Genomic DNA, 19,218 nt, shown 5'->3' with positions numbered 1-19,218 from the left:
AAGTGGAGATGCAACATGGGGGGTTTGGGGGGTAGGAAAAGAATAAATGAAACAAGATGGGATCGGGAGGGAGACAAACTGTAAGAAACTCCTAATCTCACAAAACTTAAATGAGGGTTGCTGGGGGGTAGTGGGGGAGAGAGGCTGTGGTGGGGTTATGGACATTGGGGAGTGTATGTGCAATGGTGAGTGCTGTGAAGTGTGTAAACCTGGAGATTCACAGACCTGTATCCCTGGGGCTAAAAATACATTATATGTTTATAAAATAATAATAATTTAAAAAAATAACAAAAAAATAGGCTGTTAAAATATCCAACTAGAATTAGAGTAGGATTTTCTGTTTCTCCTTTCAATTCTGTCAGTTTGTGCTTCATATATTTCGAGGCTGTATTATCATATTGTATACATATTCATAATTGTTGTATTTTTAATGAGAGTGACCCTGTTCTTAATATATAGTGCTTTATTTGTCTCCTGAAATAATATTTTACTCAAAGTATACTTTTGTCTGGTGTTAGTTTAAACATCCCTGTTCATTTTTGGTTACTATTTTCTTGGAATTTGTTTCCATCTTTTTTACTTGCAACCTAGTTATATCTTTGGGTCTTCTGTGGAGAGCATATAGTTAGATCATGGGTTGTTGTTTTTCTTTTCCATTCTGCCAATCTCTGACTTTTGTTGAAGATTTCAATCCATTTACATTTACAAGTAATTACTATTAAGGACTTACATCTTCCATTTTATTATTGGTTCTCCATAAATCTTATATATTTTTTTGTTCCTCAATTCCTCCATTGTTGACTTTTATTTTTGTTTCTTCTTTTTACATATGTTGGTGTATGGTGTGATGCTTAATTTTGTTCCAACTTAATTAGGATAAGGGGGAAACGGTATTGTTGGGCATGTCTGTGAATGTGCTTCTGCACTTGATCTTAGCCAAAAGGCCAAGAAGTGATTGTGAATGTACTTCTGGAAGACATTGGCATTTGATTCAGTAGACAGAGTAAAGAGATTCATCTTTACCAATGGGGATGGGCATCATCCAATCCACTGAGGACCTGAATAAAACAAAAAAAGCAAAAGAAAAGTGAATCCTTTATCTCTATTCTTGAGCTGGAAAGTCCATTTCTTCCTGCCCTCGGACATCAGAGCTCCTGGTTCTTGGGTCTTTGGATGTTAGGACTTACACAGCAGCCTCCCAGTTCTTAAGCCTTTGGCCTTGGACTAGGAATTATACCATTGGCTCCCTTGGTTCCCAGGTTGTTGGACTCAGATTAAATTATACTACTGGATTCTCTGGCTCTGCCACTTGTAAACAACAGATTGTGGTAATTTTTGGCTTCTGTAATCACATGAACCAACTCCTATAATAAAAATCTTCTCTGATATATATCCATATATATCCTGTTGGTTCTGTTTCTAGAGAGCCCTAGGTAATACATATAGTTTTCTTAAAAAGATTTTATTTATTTGTTTTATCTGAGAGAGAGAGAGTGTGTGTGTATGTCTGTGTGTATGAGTGGGAGGGGGGCAGAGAGAGAGGGAGAGAGAGAATTTCAAGCAGACTCCTTGCTGAGCATGGAGCCCACATGGGGCCCAATTTCATAACCCTGAGCCAAAAATCAGGAGCCAGACACTTAACCAACTGAGCCACCCAGGTGCCCCATATACAGTTTTTGTTCCCTTCTTATTTCCTTTTCTGTATAGTTTTTAATTATTTTCTTAGTAGTTGGTCTGGGGATTACAATAACAATCTATCTTGAATTAATATAAATTTAGCTTCAAAAGTCTACAGAATCTCTACTCCTATACAAACTCACCACCCCACCCTGTTGTTTTTGTAAAAAACTACATCTTTATGCATCATGTGCCCAACTAACATAGATTTATAATTATTGTTTTATGTGTTTGTCTTTTAAATCATATAGGAAAAGAACAGAGTAGTTGTAAATATAATTATGCTGATTTATATTTACTTATATAGTTAGCTTTATAATGTTTTTTATTTCCTCATATAGTTTCAAGTTACTGTCTAGTATTCTTCGATTTCAATCTAAAGGCACTTTAGCATTTCTTTTGCAGCAGGTCTACTAGTGACAAAATCCCTCAGCTTTTATTTATCTTGGAATGTCTTGACTTCTCTCTTATTTTTGAATGATAAATTCGCTTAATACAGAATTCGTTGTTGGAGAGGTCTTTTTTTTTTTTTCTTTTAGCACTTTACATATGTCATTCTGGTGCCTTCCAGCCCCATGATTTTTTATGAGAAACTGACTGTTAATTTTATTAAGAATCCCTTGTAGGTGATGAACCATGTTTGTTGCTTTCAAGATTCTCTTTTTGTCTTTGACTTTCAACAATTGTATTATAATGTGTCTTTCTGTGGATCTCTGAATTTATCTTACTTAGATATTGTTGAGCTTCTTAGAAAGACATATTTTGGAGAGTATTTGGCAATTATTTCTTCAAATATTCTTTCTGCTCCTTTCTTTCTTGTCCTTCTGGAACTCCCATTGAGTGTATCTTGGCATTCTTGATGGTGTCCCACATGTAACTGAAGCTCTCCTTATTTTTCTTTGTTCTTTTTTCTTTCTGTTCCTCAGACTGGATAATCTTAACTGGCCTGTTTTCAAGTCTGCTGATTCTTTTTCCTGACTATTCAGATCTGCGGTTGAATTTTTCATTTCATTTATTGTACTTTTCAACTCCAAAAAATTTCTAGTTAGCTTATTTTATACTTTTTATTTCTTCATTGATATTCCCTGTTTGGTAGGACATGGTCTTCCTGGTTTCCTTTAGTTATTCATTCTTAGTTTCCTTAGTACTTTGGGCATAATTAGGACAGTTGATTTATAGATCTTTATCTAGTAAGTACAATGGCTGGAATTCCTCAGGGATAGTTTTTCTTCATTCCTTTTTTCTTGTTTCTTTTAGTGCTTCATTTTTAACATCATATTTAATATCATAATGTGGTAATTCTAGCAATCAAATTATTCTCTCTTTCCAGGGTTTATTTTTGTTGCTCATAGTTTGTAGTTGTTTAGTGACTTTTCTAGACTACTTGTATAAAGACTACATTCTTTGTCATGTGTGGTCATAAAGTCTCTGTTTAGCTTAGTGGTCAGCTAGCTAAATAATAAATAAATTAATAAATTAAATTAAATTAAATTAAATTAAATTAAAAACACTCTCCTAATCTTTGCAGATTAACTGTGTTAAGGTACACCCCTTCAGTGCTTTCAGTCAGGCTGTTTACGTCTCTGCTTTGTCCTTCATGTCCCACATTGGCAGAGACCAAATGTCATCCAGATATGAAAGACTAGAGTATTCTCAGGTTTCTCTAAACATGGTTCCAACCCTGGACATGTATGTGCCCCTTTAGATTCCCTAGTATATGTGGAAACTTTCAAAGTCTTTATACCCACCCCTCTGTGTATTTTTCCCCCAGCATCATCTTCCCAGGTTTTTTCATTTGTGTGCCATGTGCCTGTCTGTTATCCCTTAAACCAGGAGATTGTATCTCCCATACTTCCTTTTAAATGATTTTAACAGATGCTGTCCAGGAGAAAGTTCCAAGGTGAGCGAAACAAAGGCAAGCCCCTTAGCCAGTCCTTTAGGGAATCTCCAGGCATGCCAAACCACATAATCACAGTTCCTTGAGAGCAAAATCCATATTACCCTCTCTGGTATCAGCAAACCACACTAGGAACATGGGCTGCCATTCTCATGTTCAGTTAGATGCCACCAAGGTCGGGAACAGGGGATAGGAAGTGAGTAAGTTAAAACACCACAGTACTCTCTTACCAAAATATAGCAGTTTCTTTATTCATTAAGCATTCCTTGACTGTGGTAAGCTTTTAAATTCATTTCCAGAGTTCTGATAAAGTTGATTCTGACAGTTTTTGCCAGCTTAATTGTTGCTTTAGTGAAGGGACATAGATTTGGGGTTCTCTATGCTACTCCTATATTTTGCTATGCCACTCTTATATTAGTATAATTTTAAAAATCATTTTTGGGGCACCTGGTTGGCTCAGTTGGTTAGGCATCTAACTCTTGATTTCAGCTTGAGTCATCATCTCAGGGTCATGGGATCAGGCCCCATGTAAGGCTCTGTGCTCAGCAGGGAATCTGCTTGAGGATTCTCTCCCTCTCCCTCTGCCCCTGCCCTTGATTGCACTCTCTTGCTCTCAAATAAATGGGTGAATCTTTTAAAAAATCATTTTTATATAATTTTCTGTGAATTGTGTATTCACTTGTTCATATTTTGCTAGGTTATTAACTTTTTCTAACTCATTTACAGTATTTTACTTAGTAGGGAAACTAACCACTTGTCTGTGATAGGAGTTTCATATACATACTTCCCAGTTTGTCATTGGTCATTTGTCTTTGTGATGGTCTTGCCACTCAGGTTTTTTCATTTTTCTTCTGTGTAGTTAAATTTATCAGTATTTTTCTTTCATAGCCTTTGGACTTAGGAATCCTAATTATCAAAGAGTTTCCCTACTCTAAAACTATAAGATGATTCATCCCTATTTTCTATTAGAATGTTCATGGCTTAATTTTCTCACATTTAAATTCTTGATCCATTTTGGATTTATCTTAGTGTGAGTTGTGATTAGCAGATCCAACCTTTTTTCTCCAAGATATTCATATTCTTAAAAAAGAGATATTCTTAAGTTTAGCAAGTATTTATTAGTTAATCAGGCAGCTTCTGTGAAAATATGAATAGTTAAATTACTGGCATTGATCTTGTTTTAGGTTGACCTGGTTTTTAATCCTAGCCCTTGTCATTTAATCATTGTATGAACTTGGATAACCCATTCACCCAGTGGGAATCTTCTGTTTTCCAATCTGTAGACAGTGATAGTTGTTTCTGTCCAGACTATCACATAGGATTATTACAAATTTAGCCAAGACAATGTCTATGCCAGGGGTTGTAGGTGCTTACAATGCTAACCACAGTGTAAGACAGTGGTAATGATAAGAATAAAATCATAGCAGCACTTTGTATTTGAATGGTATTCATTCCTACCTAAATACAATAACGCTGAGACAATCCAATGCAATGCCTGGCACATAATAGGTACCTAATTAGTATTTGTTTACATATTTATTGAATTTCTATTGACTCTATTGAATCTACTATCTGCCAAGAACTACTATTTCACTGAGCAAAACACTCCAAACTCATGAACTCATGAAATTTATGTTCTGTTGGAATGAAGAAGTACAATAATCAAAATAAATAAAATGTATGATATGTGCTCTAGTGAGCAATGCTAAGGAGAAAAAATAGCCAGGGAGAGGGAAAGAGTATCAAGGGTTGAGAGGTGCAATTCCAAATAGGACAGTCAGGGAAAGCCTCTCTGACAAGTTGACATTTGCACGAAGATATAAAGGAGGTGGGAAAGAAAGTGAGTTGTGTGGTGGCTGCCCAGGGGGAAAGCCAGGCAGGCAGAAGGAACAGCAAGAGCAAAGCCCCAAGGCTGGGGGATAAGCAGAGGTTGGAGCAACTGAGCACAATAAGCAAAGGTGAGAATATTGGAGAGGGCAAGAGACTGAGGAAGGAGACCAGAACATGTACAGCATGGGAAGATAGGCTTTTATTCTGTGAAAGGTGGAAGGCCACTGGGGGGTTTCAAAGAGATTAGAGACATGATATGACTTGGGTTCTAACAGGAGCCATCTGGTGTGTGCAGAATAGATTGAAGGGGGGCCAGGGAAGAAAGCAGAGTGCCATTAGGAGCCCTTGCAGGCATCCAAGCAAGAAATGATGGTGGCTTGGGCCATGTCAGTAGGAGTAGGGGAGAAGGAACGTGGGTGGATTCTAGATCATTCATGAACATAGAGCAGACAGGCTTACTGGTAGATTGGATGGGATGTGAGGTGTCAGAGAGAGAAAGGGGTTCAGGATGACTCCAGATTTTTTGTTGAGTGGATGAAGGAGTTACCAGTTTTATACCTGTGGAAACTGAGGCACACAGAGTTTAGGGGGCCCCATCCAAGGCCTGAGCCCTGGCCTACTGAGCACTGGCCCATTGTCCCTCATTGCAGAGGAAAGGCTGGAGAGATGCGCAGCCCCACCAGGTGGGCAGCCTCACCCTCCGACTGCCCACTGGTGCTGCGGAAGCTCATTCGCAAGGAAGACATTCGGGCTGGCTGCAGGTGCATGGTGAAGGCACCGCTGGTCACCGACGTGGAGCTAGAGCGCTTCCTGTCTGCACCCCGTGACCCTGGCCAGGTCCTGGTTTTTGGGATAGTCTCAAGCCAGAACCCCACCAGCACCGCACAGCTCCAGTGGCTGCTTGACACACTCTATAGTCACCGGCAGCAGGGCCGTGCCTCACCCTGCATCCAGGTGGGTCCGGGGCCCAGCTGAGGAGGTCCCAAGGTCCAAGCATCAGGAGCCCCAAGGGGGAGACACCCACAGGGATGCTAGGACTGAACATCTGGCAGAGAGACTGTCCTTCAACCTCAGCACATGGGCCCCCTCTCACTTCCTTTTCTTTTTGGGGCCTTTGCATATACTCTTCGACATGCTGTCTGCCATGTTTTGCCTTTCTTCTCTCTCTCTGACTCATCCTCTTGTCCTAAGACGAATGTCACCACATTGAAGTGGGCACTCTTTCTGACTAAGAACTTTACTGCCATTTTCATCCAGAGCACTCCCCCCCCCTAGCTTGTGGTTATGTATTGGGATGCATGCTTGGGGCAGAGATGGACTCACCAATGGATACTCAAGACACAAGAATGTTCACAGACTATGGTCAAGTTCCTACTGTGTGCTGGCCTCGTGCCAGACCCCCAGAGGGGCCTCCCAGCATGGTGAAGCAACAGCTATAGCAGCCCTGAGCAGGACCATGAAAGGCCTGCTCCAGGGGCTCAGGAGCTGGGAGCAGGACCTGCCACCTTCAGAGAGCCAGGGAGTCTCCCAGGATGAGAGGGTTTGGGCAGGTGGGTGAGTGTTCCTGTCAGAGGCAGCAGCCTGTGCAAAGGTGGTCAGGGGGTCCCTGTTCATTGTGGTTGACATCTCAAGGATCTGTCAGGGGCACATAGAACACTCCCAGTCCTGTCCTGGCTACAGGGTCATTCCTGAGTCTCATCATCATTCTCCCTCAGTAGCCATCCCTAGCAGGGTTAGCACCCTAACTGGAGCAGAGGATGCTGTGTGAGCATGTCAGCTTCATGTCTACCTGCTGACTTCCTTCAAGTCCTCTGGCCCTATGTCCTCTCTGGTCCACCGTCTGCCCCTTCTTCCTGCTTGGCATTGGAACCCTTCTGATTAGACTCCAAAAGCCCTTTTACTGGTCTTGTACATCCAAGCTGTATCTGTTTTCTAGAGTCGGCCCCAACTTACACAAACTTAGTGAACACTTATTGAGTCCTGCCCTATATGCTCATTGCTATATAGATATAGGATCCCTGCCTACGTGGGAACTTAAAGGTGCCTTTAATCTACCTCAAGGGCATTAGTTATCTGTAAGCATAGAATGCACAGCAGTCCAGCCCAGCATGAGTAGCGTGAATGGGGATGGGTCCTGACCTTGAATCTGAGGGAGGAGTGGGCAGCCCACATTTAAGGGATATGGAGGATGGATCTGGAGAGAGGTGTTGGGTTTCGTAGCGACTCTGGTTTCACCATTCCAGTGTATGTGATTAAGGCTGAAATGTTCCCTAACATTGTCTTGCTCTGAAAGCTAGAATGCCAGATACAGTTCTGGATTTCACATTTTAAATTGAAACATTAGGCAGGACAGCTGGAGGCACCTGGAATAAAAGGCAGATAAAACCAGGAAACATTATACATTAGCCATTTTAAAGGGTGTGTCAATGTGGTGTGTCACCACATTGAAGTGGGCACTCTTTCTGACTAAGAACTCCAGAAAGGAGGAGGGGAAGAGACCAGCATTACTCTGGATTGATGAGGCCCCACCTTGTGATGTAGGTTTGACTCAGGTCCCAGCACTGGATCTAATGACAGGGAACTGTCCAGAGAGGCAGCCAGCAGTGGGTAGAGGGTGGAGGAATCCTGAAAATGGGGACACCCATGAATATGGTATGCCTTCAAATCTCCAGTAGGGCTTCTTCCAGGCAGAGGGAACAGTCAAGTCCTGCAGACCCTAGAGGGTGGAGCTAGTGGCTGTCATGTGGTGAGGGGCAGTCATCTCCATGACACCCTTCACCAGCAAAAGGCCCTAGATAGACCCAGATGCCTCGATGGTCATGGCAATGGTCACGGGAGGTGTGCGTGCAGGAGTTGAACAGCCCATTGAGCAGGAGTTGGGAGGTGGTGTTGAATGGGGATCTGGAACTTCACAGGAAGCTGGCTAGCCTGAGAATGCAGAAATCAGTGCATCCTCTTGGCGTAGGATGGATGAGCGCTTAACTTCTGTCTTGGCAGTGTCGGCATGACCCCTACCGCCTGCTGCGGTATGACCTGGACAGCTCCCTGCAGAAGGACCCACCCCTGCTGGTGAAGAAGTATGCTGTGTTGCCAGGGATGATTCTGGTGAGCTGGGGCCCACCAGGGATACAGCGCCAACCGCTTGCCAACGTAGTCTCCTGCAGTCCCTACCCTTGTGGAATCAGAAATGGGAGGGGAAAGGAGAGAGCATCTGTGAGATCTGAGGCCCAGAGAGCTGAAGGCCTGACTGAGAGTCACCCAACACAGAGTCAGGGCGGGAGTCCAGTCTCCTGTTCCCACCTGACCCCATGCATCCCTCATCCTGGAAGACTCAAGGGGGCAGGCCATACCCAACCTAAAGAACCAAATTCTCTTCATCTGGTTTGTTTTGTTTTGTTTTAGAGATTTATTTATTTACTTATGAGGGGGAGGGGCAGAGGGAGGAAGAGAGAAAGAATCCTTAAGCAGACTCTCCACTGAGCATGAAGCTTCATGCAGGGCTTGATACCAGGACCCTGAGATTACGACCTGAACCAAAGTCAGGAGTCGGACATTTAACTGACTGAGCCACCCAAGTGCCCAAGTGCTCCCTTCTTCATCTGTTTTTAAGTAACTTTTTACCAAAAACAGGGGATTTAAAAAAAAATATATATATATATATATATATATATATATATATATATATATACACATATACATGTTATGCCCCAGTAATGGGTCCGAGATTAAAGGAGCGAGACTGATACAAAGCAAAGGTCAAGCAAAGCTTTATTTCGCACCAAGCATCAAGAATCTAACCGAATGTTCAGGGCTGCACTTCTTACAAGAGAGGGCGACCCTTCTCTGTTTCACAGACTAGCTTTTAAGGGCAAAGGCCATGCAGTCAGGCCTGGCCACGCACAGGTGGCCAATGAGATTGTAACACACACAGGAAACTCCACAGTGATGCTAGGTGACCAATTGAGTTACAATTTACCCTAGTAGACATTTGAACCAGCCTATTACACCTTGATTGGGATTGGCGCCCAAAAGGCTCCCAAAGGGTGGGGCCCATACTCCTTGGTAACCAGGGAGACAGTATGCATCCCCCCACTGATCAGATGTCTCCACCTGGCCTAACCCACCTTTGTATCTGGGCTTTGTTACCTAAAGCTGGTTTCTGGGACTTGTCTCCAAGTAAATCCCCTGGGGGGAAGGGGAGTAGGGACAGTTTCTAAATAGGTCCTAACAATACATATACATATACATATACATAATATATGCACCATGTATGTACTGGACTCCTGCTAGATCCAGCACAATTGGAACATCTAGGCCATACCCGTGGTGTGCCTTTGGCTTTTTCAGTCTTTTTTCTGACTTTGGGGTTCTGCTTTTGTAATTGTGATTTTAACCATTACATGAGAATCTGTCATTTGATTTCTCTGCCTGTGAGCCTTTTGTTGGACATTTAGGTTTTTTCTGGGTATGGTTACATAACAAATAACATGCTAATGGATATCCTTGCACAGAAATCTTTAGACAGATGTCTATTTGCTGGAGCCTGACATTAGAGAGTGGGGGTACAGAGAGCAGTAGGACAAGATCCCTGCCCTCCAGAGGCTCCCATCCCATGGGACCAGCTGATCAGTGCACAGGGATAAGTGGGCCAGCCAGCTGTAGGTGGGTTTGGTGGGACCCTCTGAGCAGGAAGAAACACTTGTGTGTGAAGGGGCATCTGAGCAGGTGGGCTGGCAAGGGCAAAGGTTGGAATGGTGGGGCTGCCCTCTGGCTTGAGAGGCCTGGGTGGGGAACAGGCTCAGCCACACCTGACTGGGCAGCTTGAGGAAGGCAACACCCTTTCCCCCACCACCAAAACCACCAGGGAAAGGCCTGGCTTCATGCATAAGCTCTGAGGGCCCCGGGTACGGGCCAGAGATTCAGTGCTGGTGTGCTGAGGGCCCCTCCCACCGTGTGCTTCCTGTGTATCCACAGATGTTCGCCGGGGGGAAACTCCTTTTTGGTGGCTGTGTTTTGAACGGTTATGGCTTCAGTAGGCAGAATCTGCTGAAACAGATCTTCCAGGCTCGACAGGACTGCAAGATGGGCTACTTCCTGCCAGACAACTACAAGTTTAGGTAAAATGGGAAAAACTTGGGATGCAGGACAGGCACGGGGTGGGCCTCATTATGGGAGGGACACTGGTGAGGACAGAAGCTGGCAACAAGCAGAAGACTTCTCAGGTTAGCAAGGGGGAGTGAGGTCATGCTGTTGGTTTCTCTGAAACACAAGTTGAAGAGAAGCTCCCTCTGGAGAAAGGGGAACATGGGATGGTTTGCCCAGTGCACGGAATCATGAAGACACGTTTGAGTAGGCGTCCTAGTGATACCTCCACCTTTTTCCCCATCATGACCTACCCCATCTTGTGTGTAATCCCTGTCCTGCTTCTCTGTTTACATCAGGGCCTCGTAGATAAGGGTCCCTCATGAAGTGAGCTCAGGCCCTTGGCAAGGGAAGTGGGGTGGTGCTGGCTTGAGGCTGCCTCTTGGCCACTGAGTGTAGGCTTTTCAACCAGGTGATACCCATCTATTGAGTGCCTCCCAGGCACAGCTTGGGTGAGATGAACAAGGGTTGGTCTCTTAGCTCAAGAAGCAGGCAGCCTTGTCCAGGGAAGGAGCCCACAGTTTATGACATTGCTGGAGGCTATGTTAGGAGTGGATTCTGAAATGCCTGGGTTGTACAGTGAAAACCTTACTGGGTCAGGGGTCCCAAGAAAATTCAGGAGCCCCAACTCTGGTCTTTATAGGCCGGGGGACCATTTGCCTCCCTAATCCTCACTGTCCTCACCTTTAGAATGAGGATGATAATTCCCACCTCTTATGAAAGTGTGTTTGCCAAAGTGTCATATAAGGTGAGGGCACCTGGGTGGCTCAGTCATTAACTGCCTTTGGCTCAGGTTGTGCTGCCAGGGTCCTGGGATTAGGTCCCGCGTGGGGCTCCCTGATCAGCGGGAAGCCTGCTTCTCCCTCTCCAAATCCCCCTGCTTGTGCTTCTGCTTTCTCTGTCTCTCTGTCTCTCTCTCTCTCTCTGTGAAATAAATAAATAAAAGCTTAAAAAAACATAAAGTGAGGAGCAAACACATATACAAAGCATTACCTGCCTGAACACAGGGGCTCCCTGTGCCTGCACCCCTAGCACGCAAAATCCAGACAGCAACCCTACCCCACTCCCACCGGGGCCCCTCAGCTTTCTAGGAGCCCTGGAGTCAGTTTTTCCCCAGCTCACTGAGTTCGAGCCATGCCAGAACGTCTGCCAGACCCTAAAGAAGTTCCTCTAGGAGGAACTGTAGCTGTCACATCCTGGACCGCTTACTAGAGAAGGCAGGATCCCCAGGAGCCCAGAGACATCAAGAAAGGCAGATGCTGCCAGGTGCAGAGAGCAAAGTCACTGAGCCCCCACCACCTGAGACTGGAGGACGGCTTGGGGTATCTTACTGACAGTCCCAAGGAAAAAGAGAAATGGAGGCTCTGGGTCTGCTCAGGTTCAAGAAAGAACTACACCAAAAACAGAGGGGATAGGAGGATGCCATCCAGAAGGCCCAAACTGAGGATGAGTGGAAGCCACTGGAAGGTGCCGAAGAAAGCAAGCATATTCAGAGACATTTGACTAATGGGGTGTTTGGGCGTGTGGTAGATGAGGAGTGAGAGAGGCCCAAACTAGTGACAAGCAGATATAGCTCTTTATTTGGCTGCCAGTGTCCTTACAAGAACCACTTACCCTCCCTGCCTCAGCTGCTTTGTCTATAGAGCAAGAATTAGCATAGTTTTCACTGCACTGGGTCCTGAGGATTGGATGAGTCAGGTATGTGTGAGATCCTGGCACATCACTACCACCTGTTGACACGTTACAAATTACAGTTGTGACTGCTGTCACCGTTACTTAATGAATTCTAGGCTCCTAATTTGTTATATGCAAGGGTTTGGAAAGGACTTCATGCTCACAAATTGAAGATTTCAGTAAGTTTTTAGGAAGGGTGGCGAGAGAATTAACAAACTACACACACATGGACACACGGAGATACACAGACGCACACACAGATGCAGACAAAAACCCACACATATACACACACACAGAGACACATACACAGAGAGATACACAAACACACAGACACACACAGACACACTCATGTGTGCACAGTCCAGGTTTTTGCAAGTGGAAAGGGGAGGATTCCTGAGACTATAAACCAGTAGGACTCCTCTTAATTCTAGAATGGCCTATTAAGTTGGCAGTTTAAAGGCACTTAGAGAAAAAAGGGAATGGAATTCAACAAGAAAATGTTGCCATAACAACAGTTCTTTTATCTACATCTGTGAAAGGAACCACCTCAAGCTCAGTGGTGTAAAACCACACAGCCATTTCCTATTATTGTCTCTGAGGGTCTGGGGGCTGAGGGGCTCAGCTAGGTAGTTTTTGCTTGGGTTCTCTCATGTGGTCATGTCAGAAGATGACGGTGGCCGGGGTCATCTCAAAGACTTGCTCATTCTCACACGTGGCCGTCCCTGCACTTGCAGCCAGAACACTTACACCCTTTTCCGTGTGGCCTGGGCTTCCTCAGATATGGCAGCTGGGTTGCAAAGCGAGTGTCCTGAGATGCAGCCAGGTGGGAGCTGTGTTTCCTCCTAAGTCAGTAGCATCCTCTTGCACTGCCTGTGGGTCCCTAGGGCCAGCCCACACGCCTCTCGATGGGAGAGATGTCAAAGAATTTCTGGACGTGTTCTATAGCCAGCCACTTGTCCAATTCCTCTTCCAGAAGGGTAACTGGAATAGTAGTGAGACGCTGTCAGCCTAGAGTATCTAACTTTAAGGAAGACACTGGGTGAGTTCGCTTGAGACTTTGGTGAGATCCTTACGAACAAGGTGGATCAATGTGGCTCAGGCAGCTGCTTGTTCGGCTTGTTCTGCTACACCCAGCAAGTGGTGATCAGGCTGAAGGGCAAACCTCTGTGTTCGGCCTGTCCACTCTTCCCCAAAATATGTAACTTGGATGTGTTCCTGGAAGGCTAACCGATTAGTTGGCCCCTAGATGGGGAAGGATGACAGAATGGAGGTTTGCAGTAAGCTCAGCCGCCAACGGTGGTTTGGAAGGAAGTCGAGCAAATGTTCACTTTTTGTTTTGAGAGGTATATGGTCAGTGGATGTGGAAAGTGCCAGCGTAATAGACCACTTTGTTGAAAAAGCATCTTAGAAGTCAGAGCTTGCGGTGTAGCACAAAGGAGATGCAGTTTCTGGAGTGCTAGTGTTTTCATTTCTGGGTCCTCTGTTACAAGAGGGAGCTGGCAGGCACCCTCACATCCAGAGCTCTGGTGGGAGGGTGCCCTCACTGTCCCTGGGTGGGAATAATTTCTTCCTTGCCAGAGTAGACTTTCAGTGTGCTTGGTTTTGTATAGCTCTAGTGCAAGGATTCAAGGCAGGGACGTGAGAGGGAGAGGAGACAGGTCTACAGAGTAAATGCAGTGAGGTGGGCAGAGCTGGAGGACAGATCCAGAAGGCCTGGGCTGCTCACTGGGCACTCAGGGGGGCCAGCCACAGAGACAGCCCTCAGTCTGGATTCGGGGTCTGTGAGCCCACCATGGAGGAGCAAGGGCTATGAGCAGGAAGAAGAGCTAGGTCTGTCTGTGGCCAGCGAAGGAGCTTGGCTGCCCAGGGAGGCAAGTCTCCCCCCTGAGGCCTGAAAGCCCCAGCAGAGAGTGAGATGGCTCCCTGCTGGGAGTAGATGGGTTGTGGCAGAGCAGAAGGGGAGGGGCAGGCCAGGCCAAGGATAGCTGAGGGGAGATTCATGAGGGCCTGACAAGCCAGCTCTGCCCTGGGGAGCAGGCCGTGGGTGGGGAAGGGGCTGCAGGGCCTTCTGCACCTGTTAAGCCGGGCAGGCCTCAAAGGCCTACCTCCCTTTTTTTGTGTCCTTTGCTCAGCCCCAGGGCATGGCATACAGAACCCTCTTGGGCGTTTTCATTGAATGATGACCTAGAGCTGATTTTTATCCCTGGGAGGCAGAGGTCAGTTCAGACTGAAAAGGATTGCTTGACAGAGTGTCCACTGATAACCAGCTGCCCTGGTCATCCAGCCGCCCCTCATGTGCCTCCAGTGATGGGAGGCTCCTCTCCCTGGAAGCAGCCCCCACTTTTAATGTAAAAGTCCTGCCACTCTGAGTGCCTGCCCGGGCTTGTGCTCAGCACTGGGGATTTGGAAGTGAACACGATCTCTACATGCTTCACCTTGGCCGATCCAAAGATGCGGAAGTCAATGAGAAAATGAGTGAAGGGGACTGATCCTTAGAAGAATGCAAGTCACAACCACAGTGAAATACCACTTCGTACCCATTAGGATGGCTACCATCAAATAAGCAAAACCAGCACGTTTTGGTAAGGCTGTGGAGACACTGGAATGCACATGTGCCGTAGGCAGGACTGTGACATAGAACAGCAGCTGTGGAGAATAGTACGGCACATCCTCAAAAAGTCAAACAGAGAATAATGATCCAACAATTTCAGTTGTGGGTAGATACTAACAGAATTGAAAGTGGGGTTTCGAAGAGGTATTTGTATACCTGTGTTCATAGCAGCACTATTCATAACATCCAGGAAGAGGAAGCAACCCAAGCGTCCATCAGTGGATGAACGGATAAAGAAAATGTGGCCTGTGCATACAGTGGACTATAGCCCAGCCTTAAAAAGGAAGGAAATTCTAGCATAGGTCACAACACGGATGCGACTCAAGGACATTATGCTCAGTGAAATGAGCCTGTCACAAGAAGACAAACACTTACCTGAAGTCCCTAGAGAGTCAAATGCACAGAGAAGAAAGGAGGGTGGTGGCTGTCAGGGGCTGGAGGAGGAACAATGGGGAGTTGGTGTTTACTGCGGACAGAGTTTCAGTTTGGGAAGATGAAAAAGTCTGGGGGTAGATAGCGGTTATGGCTGCACAGCCATGCAAGTGTATTAACACCACTGAGCTGGGCATTGGCAAATGGGTCTATTTTATATTATGTACTTTCAATCACAACTTAAAAGTGGAGGGTTAGGGAAGATGCTCTGTGCGTGCTTGCAGCTGAGGGAGGGGGAAGGAAAGGGGCTGATTTGGTTTCCAGAGCCCACCCTCCCCACTCTGGTAGCACCAGGTCCCATTCTCCATCCGCCCAGGGCCAGGCAGAGGAGACCGTCTCCCAAGCTGCCAGCATGTTTCATTTGCCAACACAGCCCCAGGCCTGGTGGAGGGCCTCACCTGGGGACACTGCCGATGCTGCCCGCATCCTGGTCACCCTGACTGTCTCATTGTGTAACCTGCTATCGGTAGCTCTTACCTAGGATTCCTTTACCAGTGTCCCACTTGGCTGGACTCCCATTTTTCCATTTACCTGTGCTTTGAGTTCCTAGGAAATGCTGAGCTGTGACCCATCCAGGGTGGTGGACATGGGGTTGGAGACAGGAGGAAAAACCCTTAGCACTACCATGGTGCTCAGGAAGTCCCAAGAGACTCACTCCCAGGATCTACTTCCCTAACACCTCTGTCCACCCAGGACCAGGAACAGGGGAGACTGCTCAGCCCATACCTCCATTTTTTATCTTTCTAGGGTTTTCTAAACAATGGAGGATGCCCTCCTCTCCCCTCCCCTGCTTGTCTTTTGTCCCTGAAATGCACTGCCCTCAAGCAAGTGGCATAGAAGGGGCTCAATAGATAGGAAGAAACAATGAATAAAAGGGCCTGTCCTGTCTCCTATTGATTAGTTTCCTAAGACTCCTGTAACAGTGGTCCACACACTGAGTAGCTTAAACTGAAATGTATTGTGTCATGGTTCTGGAGGCCACAGACAGAGGTGCAGGCAGGGAAGTGCTAGGGTGCTAGGGAAGGCCTGGCTCCAGGCCGGTCTCTGGGCTTCTGGTAGTTCCTTGACTTTATGGCAGCATTATTACTCCAGGCTTCACGTGATATTTTCCTGTCTGTGTGTCTGTGTTCACATTGCCCCATTTTTTAAAAGACTTTGTTTATTTATTTATTTATTTGACAGAGAGAGAGAGAGAGAGAGAGAGAGCGAGCAAGAGAGAGATCACAAGTAGGCAGAGAGGCAGGCAGAGAGAGGGGGGGAAGCAGGCTCCCTGCTGAGCAGAGAGCCCGATATGGGTCTTGATCCCAGGACCCTGAGATCATGATTTGAGCCGAAGGCAGAGGCTTTAACCCACTGAGCCACCCAGGCACCCCCCCCCCCTTTTTATTATAAGGACACCAGGTATGTTGAATTAGAGGTCCACCCTACTCTGGTATAACTTCCTCTTGACTCATGACATCTGCAGTGACCCTATTTCCAAATAAGGTCACATCTGGGGTACTGGGGGTTAGAACTCCACCAATCTGTGAGTTTGGGGAGGGGACACAAGCAGCCCATAAGGCTGTGCATGATGGCTTACTTCCCTGGCCTCCTGTGCTCTCTCCTTTGCTCACTTTATGGAGCCCTCCTGCCTCTCTGATGGTCTGTGCTGGGTACACAGGTGTTGCTGACATAGAGTTAAGGTGATTCCACCGAGGCCAGAAAAACCAAGCTCCAGGGGTCTCTGGGTCCCCAGGGGTCAGACTCTTCCATTACTCACCCTGGAGAAGAAAAGCCCCGCACCCTTTTTCTGTTGGAGCTGGAATGTTAAATGGTAGCACCAAGCAGTGCTGCAAACTCGGGACTCCCTCTGGCTGTGCCGCTGCTGAGCCTTGCCCTCCCTCCCCTGCCTCCCTTACAGCGTTCCAACCGCCACCCCAGTCCCGGAAGACCCTGACTCAGCCAAGAAAGCAATATCGGAAGATATCCAACAAAGCTTCTCCTCGTTGGCCATGGGGGACAAGGTGGAGGAGTCCCCTCCTGAAGCCGAGAAGAAGTAGGTGGCCACCCCAGCCCCGGGGCTGAGGGGCCCTCCTGTGGTCAACATAAGGGGCATGGCTCACAGCAGGACCCCTGGCTCTGCCACAGTCCACAGAGTTCCTGTGGGCTAAGTGGCTTTGGGCAAGTCACTTCCCCCTCCCCCCTCCCCTGGGCGTGGGTCATCTCCAGCCATCCCTGATCTGGCCCATTTCATCACCACCATGTCCAGCTGGGCACCAAGCCTGCTCCCTGGAGCTGCAGGCAGTGGCCTGGGTGATTGAGGTCTTGTGTAGACTCTGCTGTGAAACCCTACAACCCAGACCATCAATCTGAGAAGGGTAGACACTCCCTGTTGTCTCCCTACAGGAAACTTTCTAGACCTTTCAGAAGTCTACTAACTTGGCCACATTGACTGAAGCGAATTACATATTCTGTAAGAGTGTAAAAATCACACATTTCTTATGAAAATAGAAAAGCAAACTTGTGAGCCCCTAGAAAGGTCACAGTTACCGCTGGGACCTCCAGGTTGGAGCAACACGCAGAGGGCTTCAGCTGTGCAAGGCAGAGGGCCAGGCCCACTTCTGCTCAGGCCAGGGCAGGGCTCTGAGCGCTGTTTACACCAGTTCTCTCCATCCATTTCTCAGCATTTGCTTCTCTCTATTTTGATTTTTAGAATGAAATCGCCTGAAGTGGATTTGCCTGTTCTCAGCAAAGTCAGGAGGGGCAGTAAGAAGGTGGTCCCCTGGAAAAAACAGGCCTCCAAGCGGTGATGCTGTCCCTGTGGCTATCCAGAGCTCTAGGCCTGGACACAGCTCCTCTCACGTCCACCCAGCCCTGCCTCCCAACTCCCCTACCCCCTTTCTCTGAGCCTCTGCATAATAAATAAGCATGTCTCCAGCATCTGGGTGAGGCCATGGGATAGGCTGGCTCCTACAAGGCCCCTCAGCCCATGTAGCCCCTACATGGAAACTTGGTTTCTCTGACCCAGAGCTTCCTCTGTAACCAGTTAATCAGCCAGAAAATCCTACATTCCCAAGGAAACAGATGTCTCACTGCAAGGGGGCCAAGCCAAAGGGTATATTAACTCTGAGGAGGTCGTGGATGGGACTAAAGTGTGCCCTCCAACCCTTAACAGGGTGGAAAAGGGCTCTGCTTCTGGCCCAGGTGGGTAAGAGTGGATGAGAGAGAAGAGGGAGGAGAGAGACCGAGACGGAGAGGAAAAACAGATGGAAGAAAAGACGGAGGGAGAGATAAGAGAGCCACTGAGAAGTGGGCAGGGCAAGGACTGAGGGAGGAGGAAACTAGGGAAGAGGGAGAATAAGGGAAAGGGGCACAGAATGGGATGGAAAAGATGGCGGCAGACCGCGTCTGGGGACCCTTTGGTGGATCCCAAAAGCCAGAATTCCTGCGGCACCCCCGTGTGTAAATGTCCCCATGTAGGCCAGCCTCAGTACTCTTTGGTGGATTAGACACCCCTTCTCGAGCTGACAGGCCTGAAGAGTCCTTACCAGCATCAGGAGCCCTGAGATGGCAGCCTCCTCTGCACCTCTCAGGGGTTGACTACCTCCCCGGTGGCAGTCATCAGCTCTGGGTCTGTTTGTCTGAGTCTCCCGAGAGCCACTTGCCAGAGCAGGGCCTGGACCCCAGAGGGTCTGCCTGGTTCTCCACACTTTGAAAAGAGTTTAGGCCCTGATCTGTGGGCTGTGTTTGGTGATGAGCTCTACACTTAACTACTTGTGCTCCTTTGGAATAGATGTTTTTCTCATCTGAATTTTTTGAGGTTTAATTTTTATCCTTTATATCATTCAAAGGCTTGTTTTGAATTATACATATATTCCCCTAAAAATGGATTTGAAATGACATCCTATGTTCTTAAGCCTGCATCTCTTCATACTAAGGGTTTGATATTTTCTAGGGGTCCTGGGCATCTAACTAC

At 46.8% G+C, this 19,218-nt stretch overlaps 1 protein-coding gene across 3 annotated transcripts in view; it reads left to right on the top strand.

The window, feature by feature from the left end:
• Positions 1-18,203, top strand: part of C2H3orf20 (chromosome 2 C3orf20 homolog) — an 87,894-nt gene extending 69,691 nt beyond the window's left edge. For 2 of the 3 annotated variants that reach the window (XM_059161835.1, XM_059161836.1), the window contains 5 exons: positions 6,055-6,358; positions 8,402-8,509; positions 10,379-10,521; positions 17,164-17,298; positions 17,956-18,202. In XM_059161835.1, coding sequence (XP_059017818.1) covers positions 6,055-6,358; positions 8,402-8,509; positions 10,379-10,521; positions 17,164-17,298; positions 17,956-18,052 — 787 coding nt within the window. In that variant the 3' untranslated portion in view covers positions 18,053-18,202. Of the gene's footprint in view, positions 1-6,054; positions 6,359-8,401; positions 8,510-10,378; positions 10,522-17,163; positions 17,299-17,955 lie in introns of all 3 variants that reach the window. The other variant, XM_059161837.1, reaches the window with a different exon arrangement.
• The last annotated feature ends 1,015 nt before the right edge of the window (positions 18,204-19,218 follow it).

This window comes from Mustela lutreola, chromosome 2 (assembly GCF_030435805.1).
Source record: "Mustela lutreola isolate mMusLut2 chromosome 2, mMusLut2.pri, whole genome shotgun sequence".
NCBI classification, from domain to species: Eukaryota; Metazoa; Chordata; class Mammalia; order Carnivora; family Mustelidae; genus Mustela; species Mustela lutreola.
This window is presented reverse-complemented; position numbering and strand designations above follow the sequence as displayed.